Source organism: Manacus vitellinus, unplaced genomic scaffold, assembly GCF_001715985.3.
Source record: "Manacus vitellinus isolate BGI_N305 unplaced genomic scaffold, ASM171598v3 scaffold_37_pilon, whole genome shotgun sequence".
Taxonomy (NCBI): Eukaryota; Metazoa; Chordata; class Aves; order Passeriformes; family Pipridae; genus Manacus; species Manacus vitellinus.
Window position 1 is genome coordinate 5,420,478 of NW_021940517.1, and position 19,175 is coordinate 5,439,652.

At 36.4% G+C, this 19,175-nt stretch overlaps 1 protein-coding gene across 1 annotated transcript in view; it reads right to left on the reverse strand.

Moving 5' to 3' along the window:
• GALNT2 (polypeptide N-acetylgalactosaminyltransferase 2) overlaps positions 1-16,551 on the reverse strand; it is a 42,976-nt gene extending 26,425 nt beyond the window's left edge. The window contains exons 1-7 of the mRNA XM_008923571.3: positions 16,438-16,551; positions 15,544-15,634; positions 10,477-10,630; positions 6,183-6,281; positions 5,543-5,610; positions 4,574-4,639; positions 1,466-1,587 (exon numbers count right to left, since the gene is read on the reverse strand). Coding sequence (XP_008921819.2) covers positions 1,466-1,587; positions 4,574-4,639; positions 5,543-5,610; positions 6,183-6,281; positions 10,477-10,630; positions 15,544-15,634; positions 16,438-16,551 — 714 coding nt within the window. The remainder of the gene's footprint in view (positions 1-1,465; positions 1,588-4,573; positions 4,640-5,542; positions 5,611-6,182; positions 6,282-10,476; positions 10,631-15,543; positions 15,635-16,437) is intronic.
• Between the last annotated feature and the right edge of the window lie 2,624 nt (positions 16,552-19,175).

Sequence of the window (19,175 nt, forward strand, 5' to 3'; positions counted from 1 at the left end):
CAAGAGAAACAGGAAAATGACAAAATAGCTGTCTTAGCAAAAGCAGGGTTTTGCTGACCAAAACTACCCTTTCTCTTCTGATTTCTTGAACAGATAGATGCTTCAAACCATTTACACAAAAAGGTCTGAAAACTGTTTTCATATTCTAGAATTCATTAGTGCTTTAGCTGCAAGCATTCTCCACTTCATTTTGAGATATTTAATGCCTTCAAGTTTATTTTCCTGGTTAATAATTAAACAGAAATTCCTCTAACCCTTCTGAGGCAACACTTTAGATGGGTACAAAAACAGAAGGAATTGCTATGTTACTCACACTGAAGGGTTTTGTTGATTTTAGGTACTTTAATAGTGTCCAGGTTTGACCTGATTAAAATTATTTTTACTCCTAAACAGGATTTCAACTGCTGATGTGTCTTGGGCAACTTGCACTATTTCTGGAATACCCAGGAAATATAATGGGCTGAAGCCAATTGTACGAGGTTCAACAAGGCAAGATGCAGGGTTCTGCAACTAGGTCACAACAACCCTGTGCAATGCTACAGGTTTGGGAATGCTGGAAAGCTGCCTGGCTGAAAAGGACCTGGGGCTGCTGGTCAACAGTGTCTGAACATGATCCAGCAGTGTGCCCAGATGGCTAAGAACAGCACCCTGGTCTATATCAGCAATAGTGTGGTCAGCAGGACCAGGGTAAAGGGAAGAATAGGGAGGATAAGAGAAGATCTGGGCATTAACAAAACAGAGTAGCTTAGCAAAACCATTTTGATTAGGAGCATTTTGGAACCAAGCCTCTCCTGGAAGACTAGCTTTCCAGAAAGGGAATGCAATTAAGAAAGAATAAACCCCCTGTTGTCTTGAGTGTTCCTCAGTGCTTTTTGGGATCACGGTCCATTCACTTTCCATTTCAACTGAGTGCCTCCAGAGGAAGTTAACAAGTACAACCAACCTCTAGAGAAAACAGTATACTTTCATTCTCAGTCCCATCAATTGCTTTTCCAGGACATAGACTAAGCACTATTTTCACAGAAGCTGAGAGCCTGTAGTTCCTGTTAATTTCCATGAGAATTTTGGTTTCACAGTTCATCCTCTCTCCTACTATCATACTGAATCTTAATGAGGCATAAAGACTCAGGTAAACTGAATTACACCAAGATGATACCGGTTGAAGAGAACTATACTTCACTCTAAAGATTTTCAGCTTACTGAGGCATTCCCCAAAGAACCAAGGAAGCATATATATGAATGTTTGCAAAGATAATAATAAATATTCAGATTTTATGTTCCTGTGTTCACAGAATTAATGAACAAAAAATATGTTTCAATCACAGAACACCCCAGTCATCTCCATCATCTCCAGTCAGAAAAAGCTTCCTTAGAAAAATGCATAAAATTAATCTAGTATAAACCAGATGGTTTTAAAATTTAAAACCTACTTCTTCAGGAAATTACTTTAAAACTCTTTACTAACCTCAGCTACTCTTTCCAAAAGTGGTTCCAGCCAGTGTTCATTGCACTCACAGTGACTATCCAGGAAGGTCAGTACTTTTGCTTGTGCTGCATCTGCCCCTCTGACACGGGATCGCATCAGGCCTGAGAAGCAAAGATAAAAAGTTTTAAGTACTTCCTGAGGAAAACAATCAACAGCATTGAGGAATTATAGCATTCCAAGTTAGTCATTAGCTAAGTTACACCAACTCAAACAGGACAAACACAAAAGAGCCATTATCAAAACCAGATGTTAGTTAAGAACTCAGTGAAACGACTTCACACCAAACAACCTGCAAGTGTCCAACCTTCTGCACCCTACAAGTTCTGATCTAATTTAAGCAGAAGAATCAAAGTGCCTTTTCAAAACAAGTGATACACAAGTACAAATGGGTCTGCATTACTGTAAATGGTATTGATACTGGTAAATGTCACTCAAGATCGGATCTGAAACAAACATGTCAGACAGTTCTACTATAGAACTGAGGAAAGCACCATCCTCTTCACTTTTTTGCCAACCCTCATCTTAGTTCTTACTACACTCTGTCCATTCTTCTATGAATTTCTTCCAGAAATAACCATGATTCATTAGTTTACATCTGAGAGCCCTACTTCCACCCCTTTCATCTGTCTTTTCTCTGTGCTTATGGCAATTCTCTTGTTTTGTGGTTTGTTTGGGGGTTTTTTGAAAAGATTTCTTTAGGAAGAAACTTCTGGTAAAACCAAAAGGTTCTTCTCTTCTCCTTATCTTAATTACACATATACCCTTACTGATTTACCCTGCTCCTTTCCTTCCTTCGTTCCTTTCTTTCCTTTTAATATTCGTTCATTGGATGACCTCACCGTTCCTTAAAGTTCCTTGCTATATATACACACATAGCAAGCTTCCTATAATTTCTTTGCAAATTTTCTCCCTGCTTTTTTCTACTATTAATAAATGTACTGATTTCATTGTCACTCAAGATCAAACCCAAGTAATTACTTTTTTTTCTCCCCCTTCTTTTTCTTTCTATATTGTTTCTCATCAAATTTGTTCTGGTTTGTTTGGGCATTTTTTGCCCCCTGAAACACTGTAAAGGAGTCAAGCCCATTTCTTACCACTCCCTTTACAAAATAAATACTCAAAATATGACTATGCCAAACAGAATACAAGATGCTTAAGAGGAAAAGTTTGTATGCTCTTACTATTTCTTACTTCAAGTGGGAGCATTTCACTGTTGTAGATATGTGCTGTGTTAAGGCTCTCTGACAGTACTTTTTACACCTTCTCTGTGGCACACTGGTAGCTAACTGTACTTCACTGATTTTATGCTGTTTCCCCAATTCCAGCCTTTGAATCTGTTCTGTTTAGTCTTTCCACACCAAACCTTCCTCAGGCACTCTTGCTATATGTTTTTTTTTTTAATTTTTACATTTCAATTCCTCCTTCCACAGCTTATTATTTATAATTTACATTGTTGTAGAATCTATTGTCTTGCTATAAGTCCACAGAAAACATGCAACAGTGTTTCTAATTTCAGATTTAGTGGTAGAAAAATAGAGGTTACCACTTGGGTCATTGAGTCTTCCACAATCACATTCAAACTTAAAATAAATAGAGCTGAAAAAGTTGCACAGAACATTTATTTTGTAGACTACCACACCCTTCAGAACACATCTGTTCCCATAACAAATTCTGGTCCTACAGATGAGACTAAAAACTACTAACATTTATTTCTGAATGAAAGGCAGTTAATGTCATCCCCTTCACCAACACCATCCCTTTAACTTTCATTTTAAAACACCCTGTTTTCCTCTATTGCTTATACTGCTGTGCCACTCTTAGCAGCCTACACAGTGGTTGATTTTACCAATTTTCTTGAATTTTAATTTGTATGTGCAATATTTAATCTTAGTCTCACAAAAATACAAAGTAAACTAGTACTCTGCCTTCCATCTGCAAACATTTGTTCTTTTCTGACAAAGTAATAGATTTGTCAAATTGTATTTCACTTTCAGATATACTAATGCCTATTTTTAAGTATGAATCTGTGTACGCACTACAAAGTTAATATTTAAAATTACTAAAAACCAAACATCAAAAAGGTGTTCCTTCCTTCTGGTTTTTTTCATTACTACTATCTTCAAGTGCTGTACTGAAAAATGACATTAACTTACTCAGAACCTGACAACCATAGCAAGTCATAAAAGACCTGCATTGCTAACAAGTCTTTGTTCACAAGTATATTCCAAAGAACCCATCAGTTATTGCAATAACGTGAATTATGGGACAACACAGGTTTTGTGCATGTCATTTCCAATACCTGACAATCTAATGATTCCAGCTCCTCCCCAGGCCAGGCTGGCAGTCTAAAAGATACAGTCCTTATAAAAATTAACAAGTATATATCTGCTAAATCAGTCAGCTATTTCAGCTGTCAAATCTCAGTTATTATTTCAAACAGCTGTAGAATAACAGTTGCCTGTATCTAATACATTAAGCTCCAGAGTCAGGAAACTGCTGACTGAAGAGTTCAGTGACATGAGACCATAATTCACAGAGCAACATAGAAGAAAACAAAAATGTAAGACAAATTTGTTACAGGGCACACTGGTTTCAGCAAAACTGGCATACTGGGTCCCAGCCCTCCTGGCTGCTCCAAACCTCTAAAGGCTGCCAAAATAAACTGTTTGTCAGGCTATCCACCAACTAAATCCTTAAAATGATATCTAAAAAGGGAACCAGAGGGCTATTTTTAAGCTGGATCATTTCAAACATAGATACATAGATAGTTTACAGTGAGACCTTGCATACAATGGGAACAGTTTAACTGAGGATTCAGTGCAGGAAGAGAAAGGAAAGGTTGAAGATTAAATGCAAATCCTAAAGGAAGTTTTCACTGTAAAAGCCAACAATGGACAATAGGACACAATAGGACACAACAATAGGACAACAATCAGAATTAATGTTTTTACCTGCATAAATACATTTTTTTTATTCCTTCCACCAGTAGATTTATAAAGTAGAATGTTCCTTTAAAAGACCTGATGAACACTAAAAGCTAAGGAAGCACAGTGGAATTTGTATCTTCCTTCCCCAGATCAAACTTACCTTCTCGGCGGTCATTTCGAAGAACTCGTACTTTTTCAATTTTTCCCAAGAGAGCACCATCCTCAGCTTTAAAAAATAAAATAATAAAAAAAAATAAAAATCAAGTGATAAGAACCCATTTGATATCCAACACTATATACCAAAAGAGGGGTTGTCTTCAAAGAAAAGCAAAGGCTTTGTAGGTAAAAATGTTTGTGGTCATAAATAGTTAAATATAAGATACATGTTTAAAAAAACCAACATATCTCACCAGAAATAAAGAAAAGTTATCAGGTTAAGAAATTATTACTTTCATTATGTTATTTAAAGCTAACTTAATTTTACAGTCTTGAAACATTTTTATTTAACTATATTCTCTTTGTTTATTTTAGGCCACTCCTACATTGCATAGAGAAAAACACTTTTATAGGATTAAATAAACTTTTCTTTTCATATAGGAGAGCTCTCTTTAATCCACATTAAGGAACAAAGATGTATTAAACTAGCTAAAAACTAGTAATGCAAATATAGACATTAGTTTCCTTTAAGAAATGTTACTCAGAGGTCCATTTCTATTGCTCGAGTTTCTATCATGATACTCTAGTACTTATAAAACACTGAATTATTTTAGATTCAATAAGAACTTTTCCAAGATGGAGACCAGCATTCATTTAAAACAGTGCTACAAAAATATTTGTTGCAGGAACCATGGGTTTTAATTTTACTTAAGATAACATACTACGCAAAGGCCCTTTTTAATGGTACACTCTGGTCCTTCAACTAACACGGAGTAATAAAATATACCTGAAGTATTTACAGGAACTCTTCACACTTCCAAAATTACAGATATGGAAGAATTAAGACTTGGTTTTGGATCAGTCCCTGTCAGCTCCTATTCAAGTACCCTATTCTCAACCAAGTCACCTACTGACATCTACAGAAAGTGTTACCAGAATAAGCACTGTAAGTTCGGATGGTAAAAGTACTTACGATCATTACTATAGTCATCCACCAGTATGATTTCCTTAATAAGATGTGATGGACTTTTTTTAAGGACACTGCAACAGAAAAGAAAAAAGCATTCAGTACTAAGCAGTATTAATTTTCCATAATGATGTCATAAAAGGAGTTATTTTGTTAAGCCACAGCAGAACCTAGCCCAGGATGTTATCTTCAACAGCAGCTATTCACTTATTCTTACAGAAAGAGTGAAGAGGTACATGTGTAGAATTTGGGTGTTCCTTCCTCCCCACCACCCCTACCTCCCCCACCTCCACTATTCCAGCCCCCAGAAATCAGAACATTAGATAGACAACGTGTAACATAGAAGTTTTGCAGGTATCTTTGGCTCAAATATCCCTTAAGAATCCATCTATCCTGACTTTGGCTTGAAACAGTCAGTCTCCAAACATCATCTGGTAATTGGTTCCATACTTCAATTCATCTGTAGTTAAGGCAAGCAATTTTGTATAACATCACTATTTCAAAATGTAAGAACTGAAGACTTATCTTTTCCTCTGCAAACAGTTCAGAAGAGCATAACAGGTTGTTACTTTCCTTCCTTATCATAAACCATTTTCTGACACAAATAAACGGCCTTTAGGGAAAAATTAAGCTCTCTTATATATACCTGACAACAGTTCGAAGTAAAGCAGATCTTGCCTCATTATGAAAGGTGATCACCACACTAGTAGCTGGCAAATCTATCCGCCATTGTTTCCGCTGACACCTGAAAGAAATAACACTTTGTCATTTGCACATAATTTTTACATCCTGGGCTTAGCAGACAGCCTTCATTGTGAAGTATTTATCTATTAAATTCATGTACACACTGCCTAGGAAGAATAAAATGCCTTGTTTTCAAGTGAGATTATAATCAACTTGTTTTCTCACACTTTTGGTAGTTGTCTTAGTATACAAAAGACTAAGAAGTCAGTGTCAAATATGGGGAGGTTCAGAAAAGTCACAAGACCATCATCTCTGCAGTATGTCATAAATATCTTTTTTGCAACTGAGTATGAAATCAGAGTGCTTTTTTTACATTAAAAGCATTCAATACATCTAAGGAAATAGGTATATTTTCAAGGAAAATCGACATGTTCACAGGCTACCATATACTTCTTCTTTAGAATGGCATGTGTCCACTTCTCCCTTTTTTACATTTTTAAAGCTTCTGTAGCATCTCACTCATAGATGAAAACAGTTATCTATTCTAATAAGAACTGGTAAGGATCATAACATTCGGAATTTGAAAAACAAAGCTAGCTGTGACAATGCTCAGCCAACTATACACAGAACCACATCCTTCCAAACATAAAGATGATGAAATATTCCATCTAATGTCAACTCATTTTTCATCACCTCTAGAAGCCTGAAATTAATATAATAAGAAAAAATAAGCAAATCCTAAAATAATTCATGCAGGACTACACACACTTAAGATATTTAATCCAATAAAATAAACCTAAAAAAGACACTACTTCCCTTGTATTAGAAAGTAACAGTACCAGAAAACTATGCATACTGAGTTTATGCTGAAAGCATTATAGTCTGACAGGTCATGATACTGATTGCCATTCATGCAGTGACATACACAAGTTATATATTTCTTCCACATTCTTTAATTATTATTAAGGGCAGAGTTTTAACAAGCCTAGTTGCCTTCAGAGGGGATAAACCCAGATAGCGTACACCTGTAGCAAATTCAGCAAGTATTTTTGTACTCTGCGCAGTATTAATCAAACCAGCTTTTCAGGGAAGTTTGCCACCTACACTTCTAAAACGAGACCTCTGCCTGTATAAGAGCCCACTCCACACCTGATTAAACATCTACAATGCACACCATAAACCACACAAACCTTCAGCTTCTTGGAATCCATGAGTGAGCAGCAATGCACTTCTTGCTCGTGCCCACTCTACAAAATCCCAGGAACCTGGAGTGTTTTCAATACAACACACCCATAATGTCACACACATTAGTGCTTGCTGTCAAACAAAACAGTATTCTGCTCCAACGACCTCACTTGCTCTGAATGAAAACAAAGCCCACGCCAATCCTACAATTGCTGTCTCAGATCAGCAAGGTCATGTCTAGCTTTGTGGTGGGTGTACAAAACGGCTTTGTCGCTAGCACCAAGCACTGGAGCAATAAATCACAAATGCCTATATGTTCCTGAAAAATAAAGAATTAAGAGCTTCTCTAATGTGAGCTTTAGGCAATTCATCTAGACAGCTAAAAGACATGCAAATATTATACTCCAAAGCCTATGGTGCCAAAAAAGATATTCTTTTTTTCTGCTAACTTTCAAATTGCTCACAGAGGACAAGGCTACCGTGCATGCAGTTATCACATGAAGCACTTGCATTAGAATAATTAAAAAGTCACATTAAATTTATACTGATATCTTTGCAGAAGAGAGCACTTGAGCCAGAATGCATATTAGAGGGAATTACTCAAGGCAATAGAGCCTCTCAATTTTAAGAAAACTCAAGAGAAGAGCACAACTGCATATTTCTGAAGGAGAAATTAAGACTTTTAGACTTCCGAATAAAACAGGAGGAACATTTCAGTGAGTATTTTTGTTCTCAGCTCTTCAAAAATCCCTTCTTTAACTGACTCAGTATCAGTCCTCCTGCTGTGTCAACAGGGCCACAGTTAAAACTCAGACTGAAGAAACAATGTCATTACTTTTGGCATGGAGATTAGATGTTGTTTTCTCAAGCTGCAGCACTTAAATTTTACATGCAGAATATAAAAATATATTTAGTTAAAATAAAACTTGAACACAAAATTTCAGTCTAGACCCTCAATGTTTAGCATAGGTCATTAAAATCAGTTAAAACATGAGATTTGGACTGGTTCATATAATTAACAATTTTTCCCCGAAACCTCAGCAGTTTGTTTGAAACCACTTTTGGACAAAAATATCTATTTTAACCAGCACAAGAACATTCACTTCAACTGGTACCAAAGACACAGGAAAGTTTGTTTCTTCTTTTCTTAGGAATAAAACTGGAGCGTGAGGTCAGAAGCTTCTAACAGGTGCCAAATGAGAAAGAAAACACAGTTCAGCGCAGCTGAAGTACTTACCAGTAATTCTCAAGAATCATCACAACACATCAGTTAACAGATGTGATCAGAAACCACTGGTCCAAAGGATGCATGGTGGACATTGGTCCACAAAAAACATGGAGTATTTTATCCTTCATCCCTGCTGGGAGACTTTTACACTGGCAGAAGAACCACTCTGTGAGTTTCCTATTACAACTGTGACACTCATTTTTAACTTTCTGGATCTCCAAAATCTACCATGACAGTGAGAGCTCTCAGTTACACATCATAAGCAGACTGCACTGAAAGGAAACCCAGTGGTTTCTCAATGTTGTCGAAAGTAGTAGTTGTGAGCATCAGCTGGAGTGAGAATCTGCATTCCTGCTCAGAGTTCTCTCCGTGTCCTTTCTTATGTTGCATCTGCCTGTTTCTCACTTCTTCCTTTTGCTCAAAATGAAAGCAAGCAGCTTAAGTAAACGAATCAAGTGGTTTCCAGTTTTTTCAGTACTGCTGCCAGGCTTTCACAAAAAGCAAGTGGAAATCTTTGGTCTTGATGCTAGTAAAAGTTTGTATGATGTGAAAAAGACTAAACAATATAGTATTAAGAGATGCATAATTACACACAATTGTTTATTAAATAAATTATATTTAATGCAGAATCCTGATAAACTGCTTCTCAACAGACAATTTCAGCAACTAAATAATATTACTATGTAGTTATTTCAAAGTCAAATAGCCCCTTAGACACATCAGTACAATTAACAGCAAGTTGCTTAAGGAGAAACAATATTTCCTCATCTAGGTCACTTTTCTTAAAGAAAAAGATTGCAGCAGCTCCACGAAAGATTTTAATCTCAACCCAGTTGCCTCCAATTTTGTTGAAAATAACATGCTTCCAAGCATCATGTGATCAGATATTCTTCTTCCTATGGCTATTGCTCTTCTTCTTGCCATCATGCAGTTCCTAAGTATTTCATTTGGCTTTTTCAGCTTCTGCAGTGAAACTTCTTGCCAAAAGAGAAGAAAACTTAATTGCAACATGGCAGGGAACTTATCATGGACAGTTTGCATGAATGATTGCTGCAGTCTGTTTTTTTGTTTGGTTGTTTTTTTCTTTTAAAAGATGATTATTTATAGTCTGATGGGCACTTAAATCTGCTCCATGGTAAAGTCAAAGTAATAATCCCAGTTCAGATACAGCCTTTCCCCAGAAATCTCTCTCTCTCTCTTTCTCCATTGCAGGGTTCTTTTCCAGCTTCATGTTGTGAAAAAACTTAGGCAGGTCAGCATATAATCACAAGACTGATAGTTAAAACAAGCATGGCCATTGTAATATAATTTGTCTCCTATCATCTCTTACATTCTTCTCAAACGACAGCCTTTGTCTGTCAGACACTCCCCAGCACAGAGATTATGAAATATTTAAAAACTTCCAAATTCAGCATATCTGAATCATAAAAGTTTCTAGAAGCTGGTAGCTGAGTTTTGATGTCATGGAAAAGAATACCTGGTCTAAAAAGTTAGAATATATTTCTTGTGGAAAAAAAAAAAAATATACGCTATGAAGAAAATTCAAAAGTCACTTCAGACTTCTCAGTACACCATGGGCAACATTGTTTTCACTGCTTTCACTCCACCAATGCAGACTGAAATGAGGCACCAGTTTGGATATATAATAGACACTGACTGAAGTCATGGGAACAGAAGAACTCAAATAAGATTCCTTGTTCTTTAACCCAAGGATGATGGAGTTTACTGTTCCTGTCTTTTCTAAGGCTGGAAAGCTCCTGTTTCAGAAAAACCACCTGCAGCTCAAAAGCAATAAATACAGAAAGGTTAATCCAAGTCAAACAAGGCTCAGTTTGGCACTTACTGATCATGCCTAGTGTCAGGAACGCTTCGGTCCATTCGCAGTTTGTCACTTTCTACCTGATTGAACTTATTGCGGGCATATGGATCCTGACCAGATCGCACCACAGTGGCACCAACATAGGCATCTTGATCAAAGTCCTGCCACCGAACTTTTCCTACAACAGAAAACCAGGAAAATATCCAGATTAATCTTCACAATTTAAGGAACAGCATTCAGCAACCCAAACGTAATTGAGGAAATGTTTAACTTTGCAACAAAGTAATTAAACTTCAATGCTACTGTTAACTGTGTAACATCAAAAGTCACTTTTGCACATTAAATTCTTCTAGAATATCCTGCAATTTAATACAAAATTGAACAATTGTATAGATCACAGTTTGTACAAGTAATCACTAGACAATGCTTCATCTTGTCCACTTTGTGTTGTTTTTTTTTAACCCCACAATTCCCATTTAAAAAAAACAAACATCCACATATCAACAGGCAGTAAGATGGTAGATGATCTGGCTATAATGTTATCTTAGAAACATTTGTTTTTAAAGACCCAGTCCAGACTTCGAAGACATAATTTAATTTACTGTCTCATTACAGAAGCAAAAACATAGTCAGTAATAATCAAGCCATTTGAGAAACAGGCCTTCTAGAAATACAAGACAGTCTTATTCTCAAAGAACAGCATTTCCTGTAGGCAGAGCACTAGATCACTCTCCACTATGACATAACTGCAATCTCCTTGACATTCAGAATTTATTCAGATTAATCCCTCTTTAACACGGACTGTGTTATTATGTGACTTGTTGTGACACTAACACAGAAAGGCAGATTAACATCCAGTTACCAGGAACAAAATTTCAGGACTCCCACCATTTTCAGGTGTACAACAACAGTATGGTATTTACCAGGTATCTTAAAACTACCAGTTCTTACCTCTACTTAACATTTACTCTTTTTACGATTGACAGACAGACCTATGCCACCTATTAGCAAATTTATACCACACTTAACTCAAAATCAGAGCTCAAGTTCTAATGCAATACAGACATTCTTGATTTAAACACGGATGTGTATGACAATCTCCTGCAAGCAAGTTGTGGTGAACCAGCATGCTATTGGCACAAAAAAAGATACAAAGGAAAAGCTGTCTTTTGTGGTCACTGTTTATTACAGACGGGAGGATTTAATATTCATTGTTTTTATAATCACCATAAAAAGTTTTTGAGGTATTTTTAGTTAAGTGCAGTAAGTAGCAGGTTGCAAAGATGTCACTCCATTCCAGTGCAGCTTTTAGAAAAATATCATAGCTCAGGCATATCCTAAATTAAGTTGATATGCATACAGGGAATACTACTCTACCAGCTATTAACAAGAGTCAAAGGTTGCTCAGATTTTCCACTGTTTGCCTTTGCTTGTCCTCTCAACCAGCACAGCATGAACACCAAGGCAGACAGGCCTCATTTACAGCTGTATTATCACCTTTGTTTCTAATTTATAATAGAGCTTCAATCTGAATAATTTGTTGAATATTTTCTGAAATACAGGACATGTCACGTTGCCACTTTGCTGGCCTAAAGATTTTTAGTGCATTTTACAAAGTATCATGAACACTTGAAATGCATTTATATAAGATTTTCAACTTCCAAACACTCCAACTTTAAATTGGTTTCGAAGCTATGTGCATTTCAGGACTTCCACCCCCAGCTACCTTCCCAGTAACCTCTTCAGTTGCCTTCCATCCACTGGAAAGAGCAGCTAAAACACCAGAGGCCATGAGGGCATTCCATGGGCGATTAGGGTGATGCTGTTGCAAGTGTTCTTCTTAAACAGGTTGTGTCCTTTATGAAATACAACATGCAACATGGGCTGCCCACATGTTTATAAGTGACCATGGTTTGATTTAACTGCTGGAAGCTGAAAGGTTGATTCAAAGCTAACTACACTGTCCAGCCTTACTTTTGCCGAAAGGCTTGCCTTTCTGAATCTATCAACTAAATTTTGAAGTTAGAAGAGGTTTAGCAAACCTTTTCCAATAATAGGTACTATTTCTGTTATATGCTTCCCTAGGTACACAAATCAGAGCACGTTTGATTTAATTTCTTCTGGAGAGTTAGATAGCTCCGTAGTTTCCTGCATTTCAATGACTTTGTCAGGTGGAATGAATATCAGAAAATGCAGCTATATTATTTCAAACTTCAATTAAGTATGTAACTTCAAATTCAAGCAAATATTGAGACCTAACATGACAATAAATTAGTCTTTTAAACAACAGTAAGTGAAATGCAAAGTTTGCTACCAGAGTCAAATAGAGCCAAAAAAAGAAAAAACAAAAACTCAATCACTGAACCAGCTAAGATCCTGGAGCAGGGTATGTTGCAGTACTGAACTTGGTTTTGACAAGAAGTGTTTATTTTACAAACAGTCCTAAGCCTGAAAAGTTGAGTAGAAGCCAGAAAAAGGTGAAATCCAGTGAAGCTGCTTCTTTTTGTCCCAGTTCCCATCAAAGCTTGATATAAATAATTTAAAATGTATCATTTATCATTTTCCAACACTTTAAAACTTGCAAATGCAAAATTAGTCCAGAAAGAATAAAGTAAACTTAAGAAGAAAGGAGACCACTTCGTAGGGCTAAATTTACTGAAAAGCAGTGACCATGGAAGCAGTGAATTTGGCTTCAGAAGACACAAAGGAGGTAATGCTTGGCTCTGACTCAAGCAGAAGGTCCTGTCAACTATGTGCAATAGGAGTCAGATCGATTAAAGATAAGTCAGATAACAGTAAAAGCAGCTAGAAGTGAGAGAAGAGAAAAAAAGCATATCAGATAAATCTGTAAGCACTCAAGCAGCAGGCAACAAAGAGTAGGAATAGATGGATACAAAATCCCCTAAATAGTTTGTATTCCCTCTTATGGACTCAATACAGCTTAAAAGCAGTTGAACACAATATAAATATGATTATTTTGATTTACATGCATTAAGGGGTCCCAGATCTTCAACAACTAACAAAAAAAAAGAGTGTTTGAGTAACTGCTGAAACTCCTGTCAATACAGGCAACCTCTTATGCAGTTTTGCCTTAGTTATCCATGAAGACAATTCAGGGTTGGTCTTTCTAAATACAAGGGCTAAGATCACTATTTTCATATATCAATAATTTTTCAAGGAAAAAAAAAAAAAAGCTTTTGCAGCATATAAAAGTCACCAGGAGACAAAGGATAGATACACTCCAGCAAACAAAAGATAAACTGACAGGTCTAATCTTTATATAAAAAAACATTTTAAAGATAATAAGCATTTCCTTAATTCCAAGAAGTCATGAAAGATGCTACAGTCCATCACGCTGAAACCTAAACTATAGGTTTCCTAAGTTCAGTTGAAAAGCAAGAAAGTTTTGAACCAGAGCCCTCCTAAAATTTGATCGCTTTAAAACAATGCAAACAATGCACAGAAATGTGAATACCAAGCTTCCCTGCCATAATGACTCAAAAGTTTGCCTATATGGATTGAAAACAAAGAAAATAGCAACGGAAGAGTGCATAATTCTCTCTGATGTTTGATTCCAGACTCTCATACTACTTCGCAGTAACAATTCTCCTGCCTGTTACATCCAGCCGTAAGAGACTTCTAATCAACATATGAAATAAAAAAAGCTCTGACCTGCTCTACTTTTACACTTGATCTTACTTCTGGTTTCAACCCTTCCAGCTTCTGATAGCTCTCCCTTTCAGCCTGTGACACTTCCCACTTCTTTTAATAGTCAAACCACCTACTTAGGGCCACTGGGAAAGGAAGGTGTTTGAGGAAAAGTATAGGGTTTGTCTCAGAATACATAAACATCCAAAAAGGGGAAATAAGAAAAACAGTTGGAAGGTGCAAAATTGGTTGACCTAACCCCAGTAACAATATTTGTAGAGAGTTCTGTAAAGCAGAAAAAATACTTGAACAGATCTGCCAGAAACCAAGTTAAATAAGTCAGACTCTTCAGCTTTTTGGGATTTATTTCCCAATACATATACGAAGTAAAGGCTTCACCAAGAAAGTATACATACATAACCAGTCTTGTTTCCCCTCTCCAGACAGCAGCTAAGACAAGGTAGGCCAAAGGATACAGGAAAAAAAAGCCATCAATAGCGAACAGCTTATACTGTACCTGGAGAGTCTATGACTGTAAAACAAAAATCATACCTCACATGTTACTGGGGATGGAAATTCCAGCTGCTTAAAGCAAAGTTTACCTTGGTTAGTTCTTTCTGCAAGACCTCATAGTGTTTCAAATGTTGGGTCAAGATAAATTTGTAAGCAAAACATTAGGATTAATAGAAGAGGAGCAAAACGTCCTGTGAAGCTACCTGATCAGTAGTCGTCCTTCTTGTACAGTAAACTTTTTCAATACTGTAAAATGTTCAGACCCATTTTTCATTTTTCTGTATTCCTTAGTATGTCAATTGCAGCTAATATATTAAATCTCATTGATGTGAAACAGTTAAGCAGCAAAGAAATATTATGGAAGCAGTCATATGAATGAAGATTCCTTAACACTTAACTTTCTAGCTCACCCTCAAGGTATAAGGATTTCACTCAAATAGAAAAAAAATCATGTTGTTCTCTTATTTGCCAGCATATGACAAGTATGAGAAAAATAAGGTACACCATCAGCAGAGTCAGGAAAATCTGCCACAACAAAAACTAGAAAAAAACTGAAGTATGAACCTTGGCTGAATCTTCAGTCAAAACAACAGTCCCACAGTGACTTGCCTGTTGCCTGTCAGCATTATCCATTGAGAGATATGGACTACTTTCATATCGGGGGCTTTTACAGTACCTCAAAACTATTGTAGGACAATACAAATGTACTAGCAAAGAACCACACTCTCTAAGGCTTTAAACCCAAAGGAGCAGTGAAGCAGGTAAGATTTAAGGAAGTTGAAGCTGTAAGAAGTACATGTTGCTAAAACAATCCCAGCACTTCCAAACTACAAAGAATTATTAGAATCAGAACAACTGCTGTGTTTCATGGCTTTCCATGATAAATGTTTTATGGCTATGGATCTTTTGTAACAAATGTTACTGCAATACCTGGAGGTAGCGTCTCCACACTCTGTGCTTTGTCCTCCCCATCACTGCCACGCACTTCTTTCCTTTTGGGATCGATATCATTTGGGTCCTCCTGAAAAAAAGTACATAATCTTTAAAACAGTATTCTTATTTAATTTTGTGTTTTCAAAGCAAACAGTAATAACTAAGTTTTGTGGATTTTAAACTCAGAGTGGTTCAAGAGAGGTCGAATTTTAAGAGAAAGTAATCAATAACATTCAAATGAGCTACACAGGCAAAAAGATTAAACAAAACCTGAAGAAAGCCCTATTTTAACAAGAAACAGCCTAAATAGGAAAGTTATCTGAAAAGAGCAGTCAGGTTATCTAGCAGCTATATCCAGAATGGCAGTCTTGCTATTGGAAAGAGACTTCTGAAGTATTTTTATGTGTTCATTTCAGAGGAATTTATTCTAGGCTTCACAGGCAACTCTGCTGTCTCTGTGATTCCAAGGATATTGATGATAACCATTTAGAAAGGGGGAAAAAAACCCCAATTTCATCTACCTCCAAAAAAACCAACCACACTTTTGTATGGTGGTTACCACAAAAATACAAAATTCAAAGCTGGAATTATCCCATTATGCATTTGGAAGAAGTCAAGAAGAGGATAATTCTTTTTTTTAAATTTTTTTTAGCAACTGTATGTCGATTTTGCACACTACACTTAGCCAACTGATTTAAGTACCATCAGCTTCTGTTGTTCTTGCACACTTGCCAAAGGAAATTCAGTTTCCTTTTCTACATCTGAAGGAGTCCCATTTATAATATCAGTTATATTTGCACAACCCTGATGAAGACAAGATCATTACTACATCATGGAAGAAGATACAATACTATGCTTATACTAATCAATAAGTGCACCTAAAAACATTACCAGGCCCTGAAGCCAAGCAGTGCAGAACAGTTCATATCTCTTATAGGAATCTGCCAGAATCTCCAGAACAGGGTGGTGGTGTACAAACTTCATACCATAAACTGTCTCTGCCATCCCAGCTCCTAAGCCACATCTGTGAATTCTTTGGTAGAACAGTAAGTAGTCAGAACAGGCCAAGCTTACGTTGGGGAAATTTCAACCACAAATTATACCATTTCAGCATGCCCCCAGGCATCTCTGAATTTTCCAATGTAAATTCAGCTTAAGCATCTACACTAAGTAGGCATTAGGTATTTGGAAATATGTTGAAAAAAGGCAACAGACCTCCAAAACACTGAAATGAAAAACTAAATACCAATGCTTTTTTCCCAGAGAAATACAGCTATCTAAACACTAAATCAGTTAAAAATTGAGTGCTACCCATGCATGCTTTTCATAGAATCATGTATAGGTGATACCAGAGAGAAGGAATTTTGTCCAGGTTCTTACACTACATTTCACCATGTTGGTACATGCTTTGGGCCACTGGTCCTTGAGGAGGCCAATACCTTTGCTTAAAGAAAGAATTAAAACAAAAATAACAAGAAAAACCCCACCAACACAAAAACACACTCTCAAAACAGTTCTGTAATCATGAGAGTACAAGAGGGAGATTTCGTGAACAAAAAAAGAAAAGGCTAATGCATTTTTCTATATTACAATACTATTACTTTAAAATATTATTTTCTTGACATACTAAAAAAGCTGGCAACATCAGGCTATAACTTGGTATGTAAATGCACCTGGACAACTAATTTGAGCCTATTAAAAAATAAAAAGGAAGCTGACCAACTAGCAGAGACACTGACCAAACATTAGATGCACATGTAACATCACTAGAATAATACATTTGTGGTCACTGTTCATGCAGTTATTTTCTTAGGCCAGGACACACATATGTCAACAAGAAAATAAGTACACACCAGCTATAATGCACATGTTGCAGTGATGGGGCATACATTACTTTTATACATCACGTCACTGCTTCCTGCTAATTCCTGATTCAGTACTAGATGACATGCAAAGAAACAAAATCGCAACCTTTTGACTCCATTCAGTGGGAAATATTAGAACAGTATTTTACTAATATTTTAGACATAACAAATAAATGTACATTAAATATAATGTTTAAATTCAATTATCTAAATACCTTTGCTACTCCAAAAGCTCAGAAGTTAAGGTAATGTGCATTTACTTAAAAATTTGTTAAAACATTCCTTGCAGCAATAACCACAATTCATTAATGGTAAATTGAACAAACTGAGGGTGGAGTGGATGATTTTTCAGGCTGATTAATCACTGAAGTGCAACAACTTTTTCTTTCAGGATACATTAAACTCTCAATGCCTCAGAAAGCCTACATCTGCTTACAAACCTTGCTATTACCACTCACTTTTCTTTTCCTGCTCAACTCACCCACTCCATTAAGACGACTGTAGACTGAATCTGAGATATATCAAAGATGTAACATTAATTTCCAGTTTTGAGAACTAGACTCAAAAAAATTGTTTCAGGAAGTGACTAGTGACATATTTGCAGCTGCTCTGACTGATGCAGGGAAAGAATGAGGTGATTCAAATTCAAAGCAGGATTCAAACATTTTATAGCATTTCTACACATCTACGACAAGACACAGTCATATTCCACAAGAAATTTAAGAGTAGTCAATTTGAGTTTAGAAAGCTGTAATTATACACAGATGTACATTACTGGATAATTTCATTACCATTGCTTAGATCTTCCAGACGTTCTAGTTTGGGTGTAATTTTTTTGCATTGAATACTATATTCCTTACAAGCATTGCTAAGCAATTAGCATTTTGTCAATTGTTATTTCATTTGGCACCAAAACCAATTTTAAACCGTTCCAAGTCCCTAGGTATTCCTTCTATATAAAAAAACACTTAAAACCAGTGCTGTTTTTCCTATCTCTGTCTCACAATATTTTTTTATCTTTTAATTATAGTTTCAAGTATCACGGATTTGACATTTAACTGCTACGTAGTAGATCTAATTATAGCACAGATTTCAATCCTACACTGGCTTCCTATCAACAAGAGAACAATTTATCAACATGAAACATCCTTAGATATATTAAAATATCACACAGACCTTATAAGCAGCAAATCAACACAGATCTCTGCAAAGTTCTTGTGGTTGGAAACATCTTAAGTGTGTCTTCAATAGCAGACATTCCTCTCACAGACAACCCAGATGCTGAACACCATGCAATATTTGGGCACGGGAGATGGCTGGGAGGTATGTGCTACCTGGACAGGTGGACATTCAGAATAATTGATAAATGTGTCTTCATGGGACAAAACACACACTAAGGTTTAATATCTGTTTCAGGACTTGTTTTTAAGATATTGGCCAAGGGCAACTGCAGACAGATTTACTTCTACTGGTGATTTTCTAACAGCAAAGTGAGTAGTGGCAGCATTTTCAAAGAGCATCATTTGAGCCAGCTGGCCTAATACTAGGCTGCATTCAGCAGTACAGATCAGTCAAATCAGTAGATGATTTTGAAATAGCACTCTTGCTGCAAGATGACATTCCTCCCAGTACTTCATATACTTCTGTTCTGATCTTGTACTTGGGACCAGACACACAGAAGCACTCTGATGTTGTGTAGAGCAGCCAGCTACAATTCAGACCTCTAAACCAAGCATGAAGGTTCCTACAAAACTTAGCTATCTA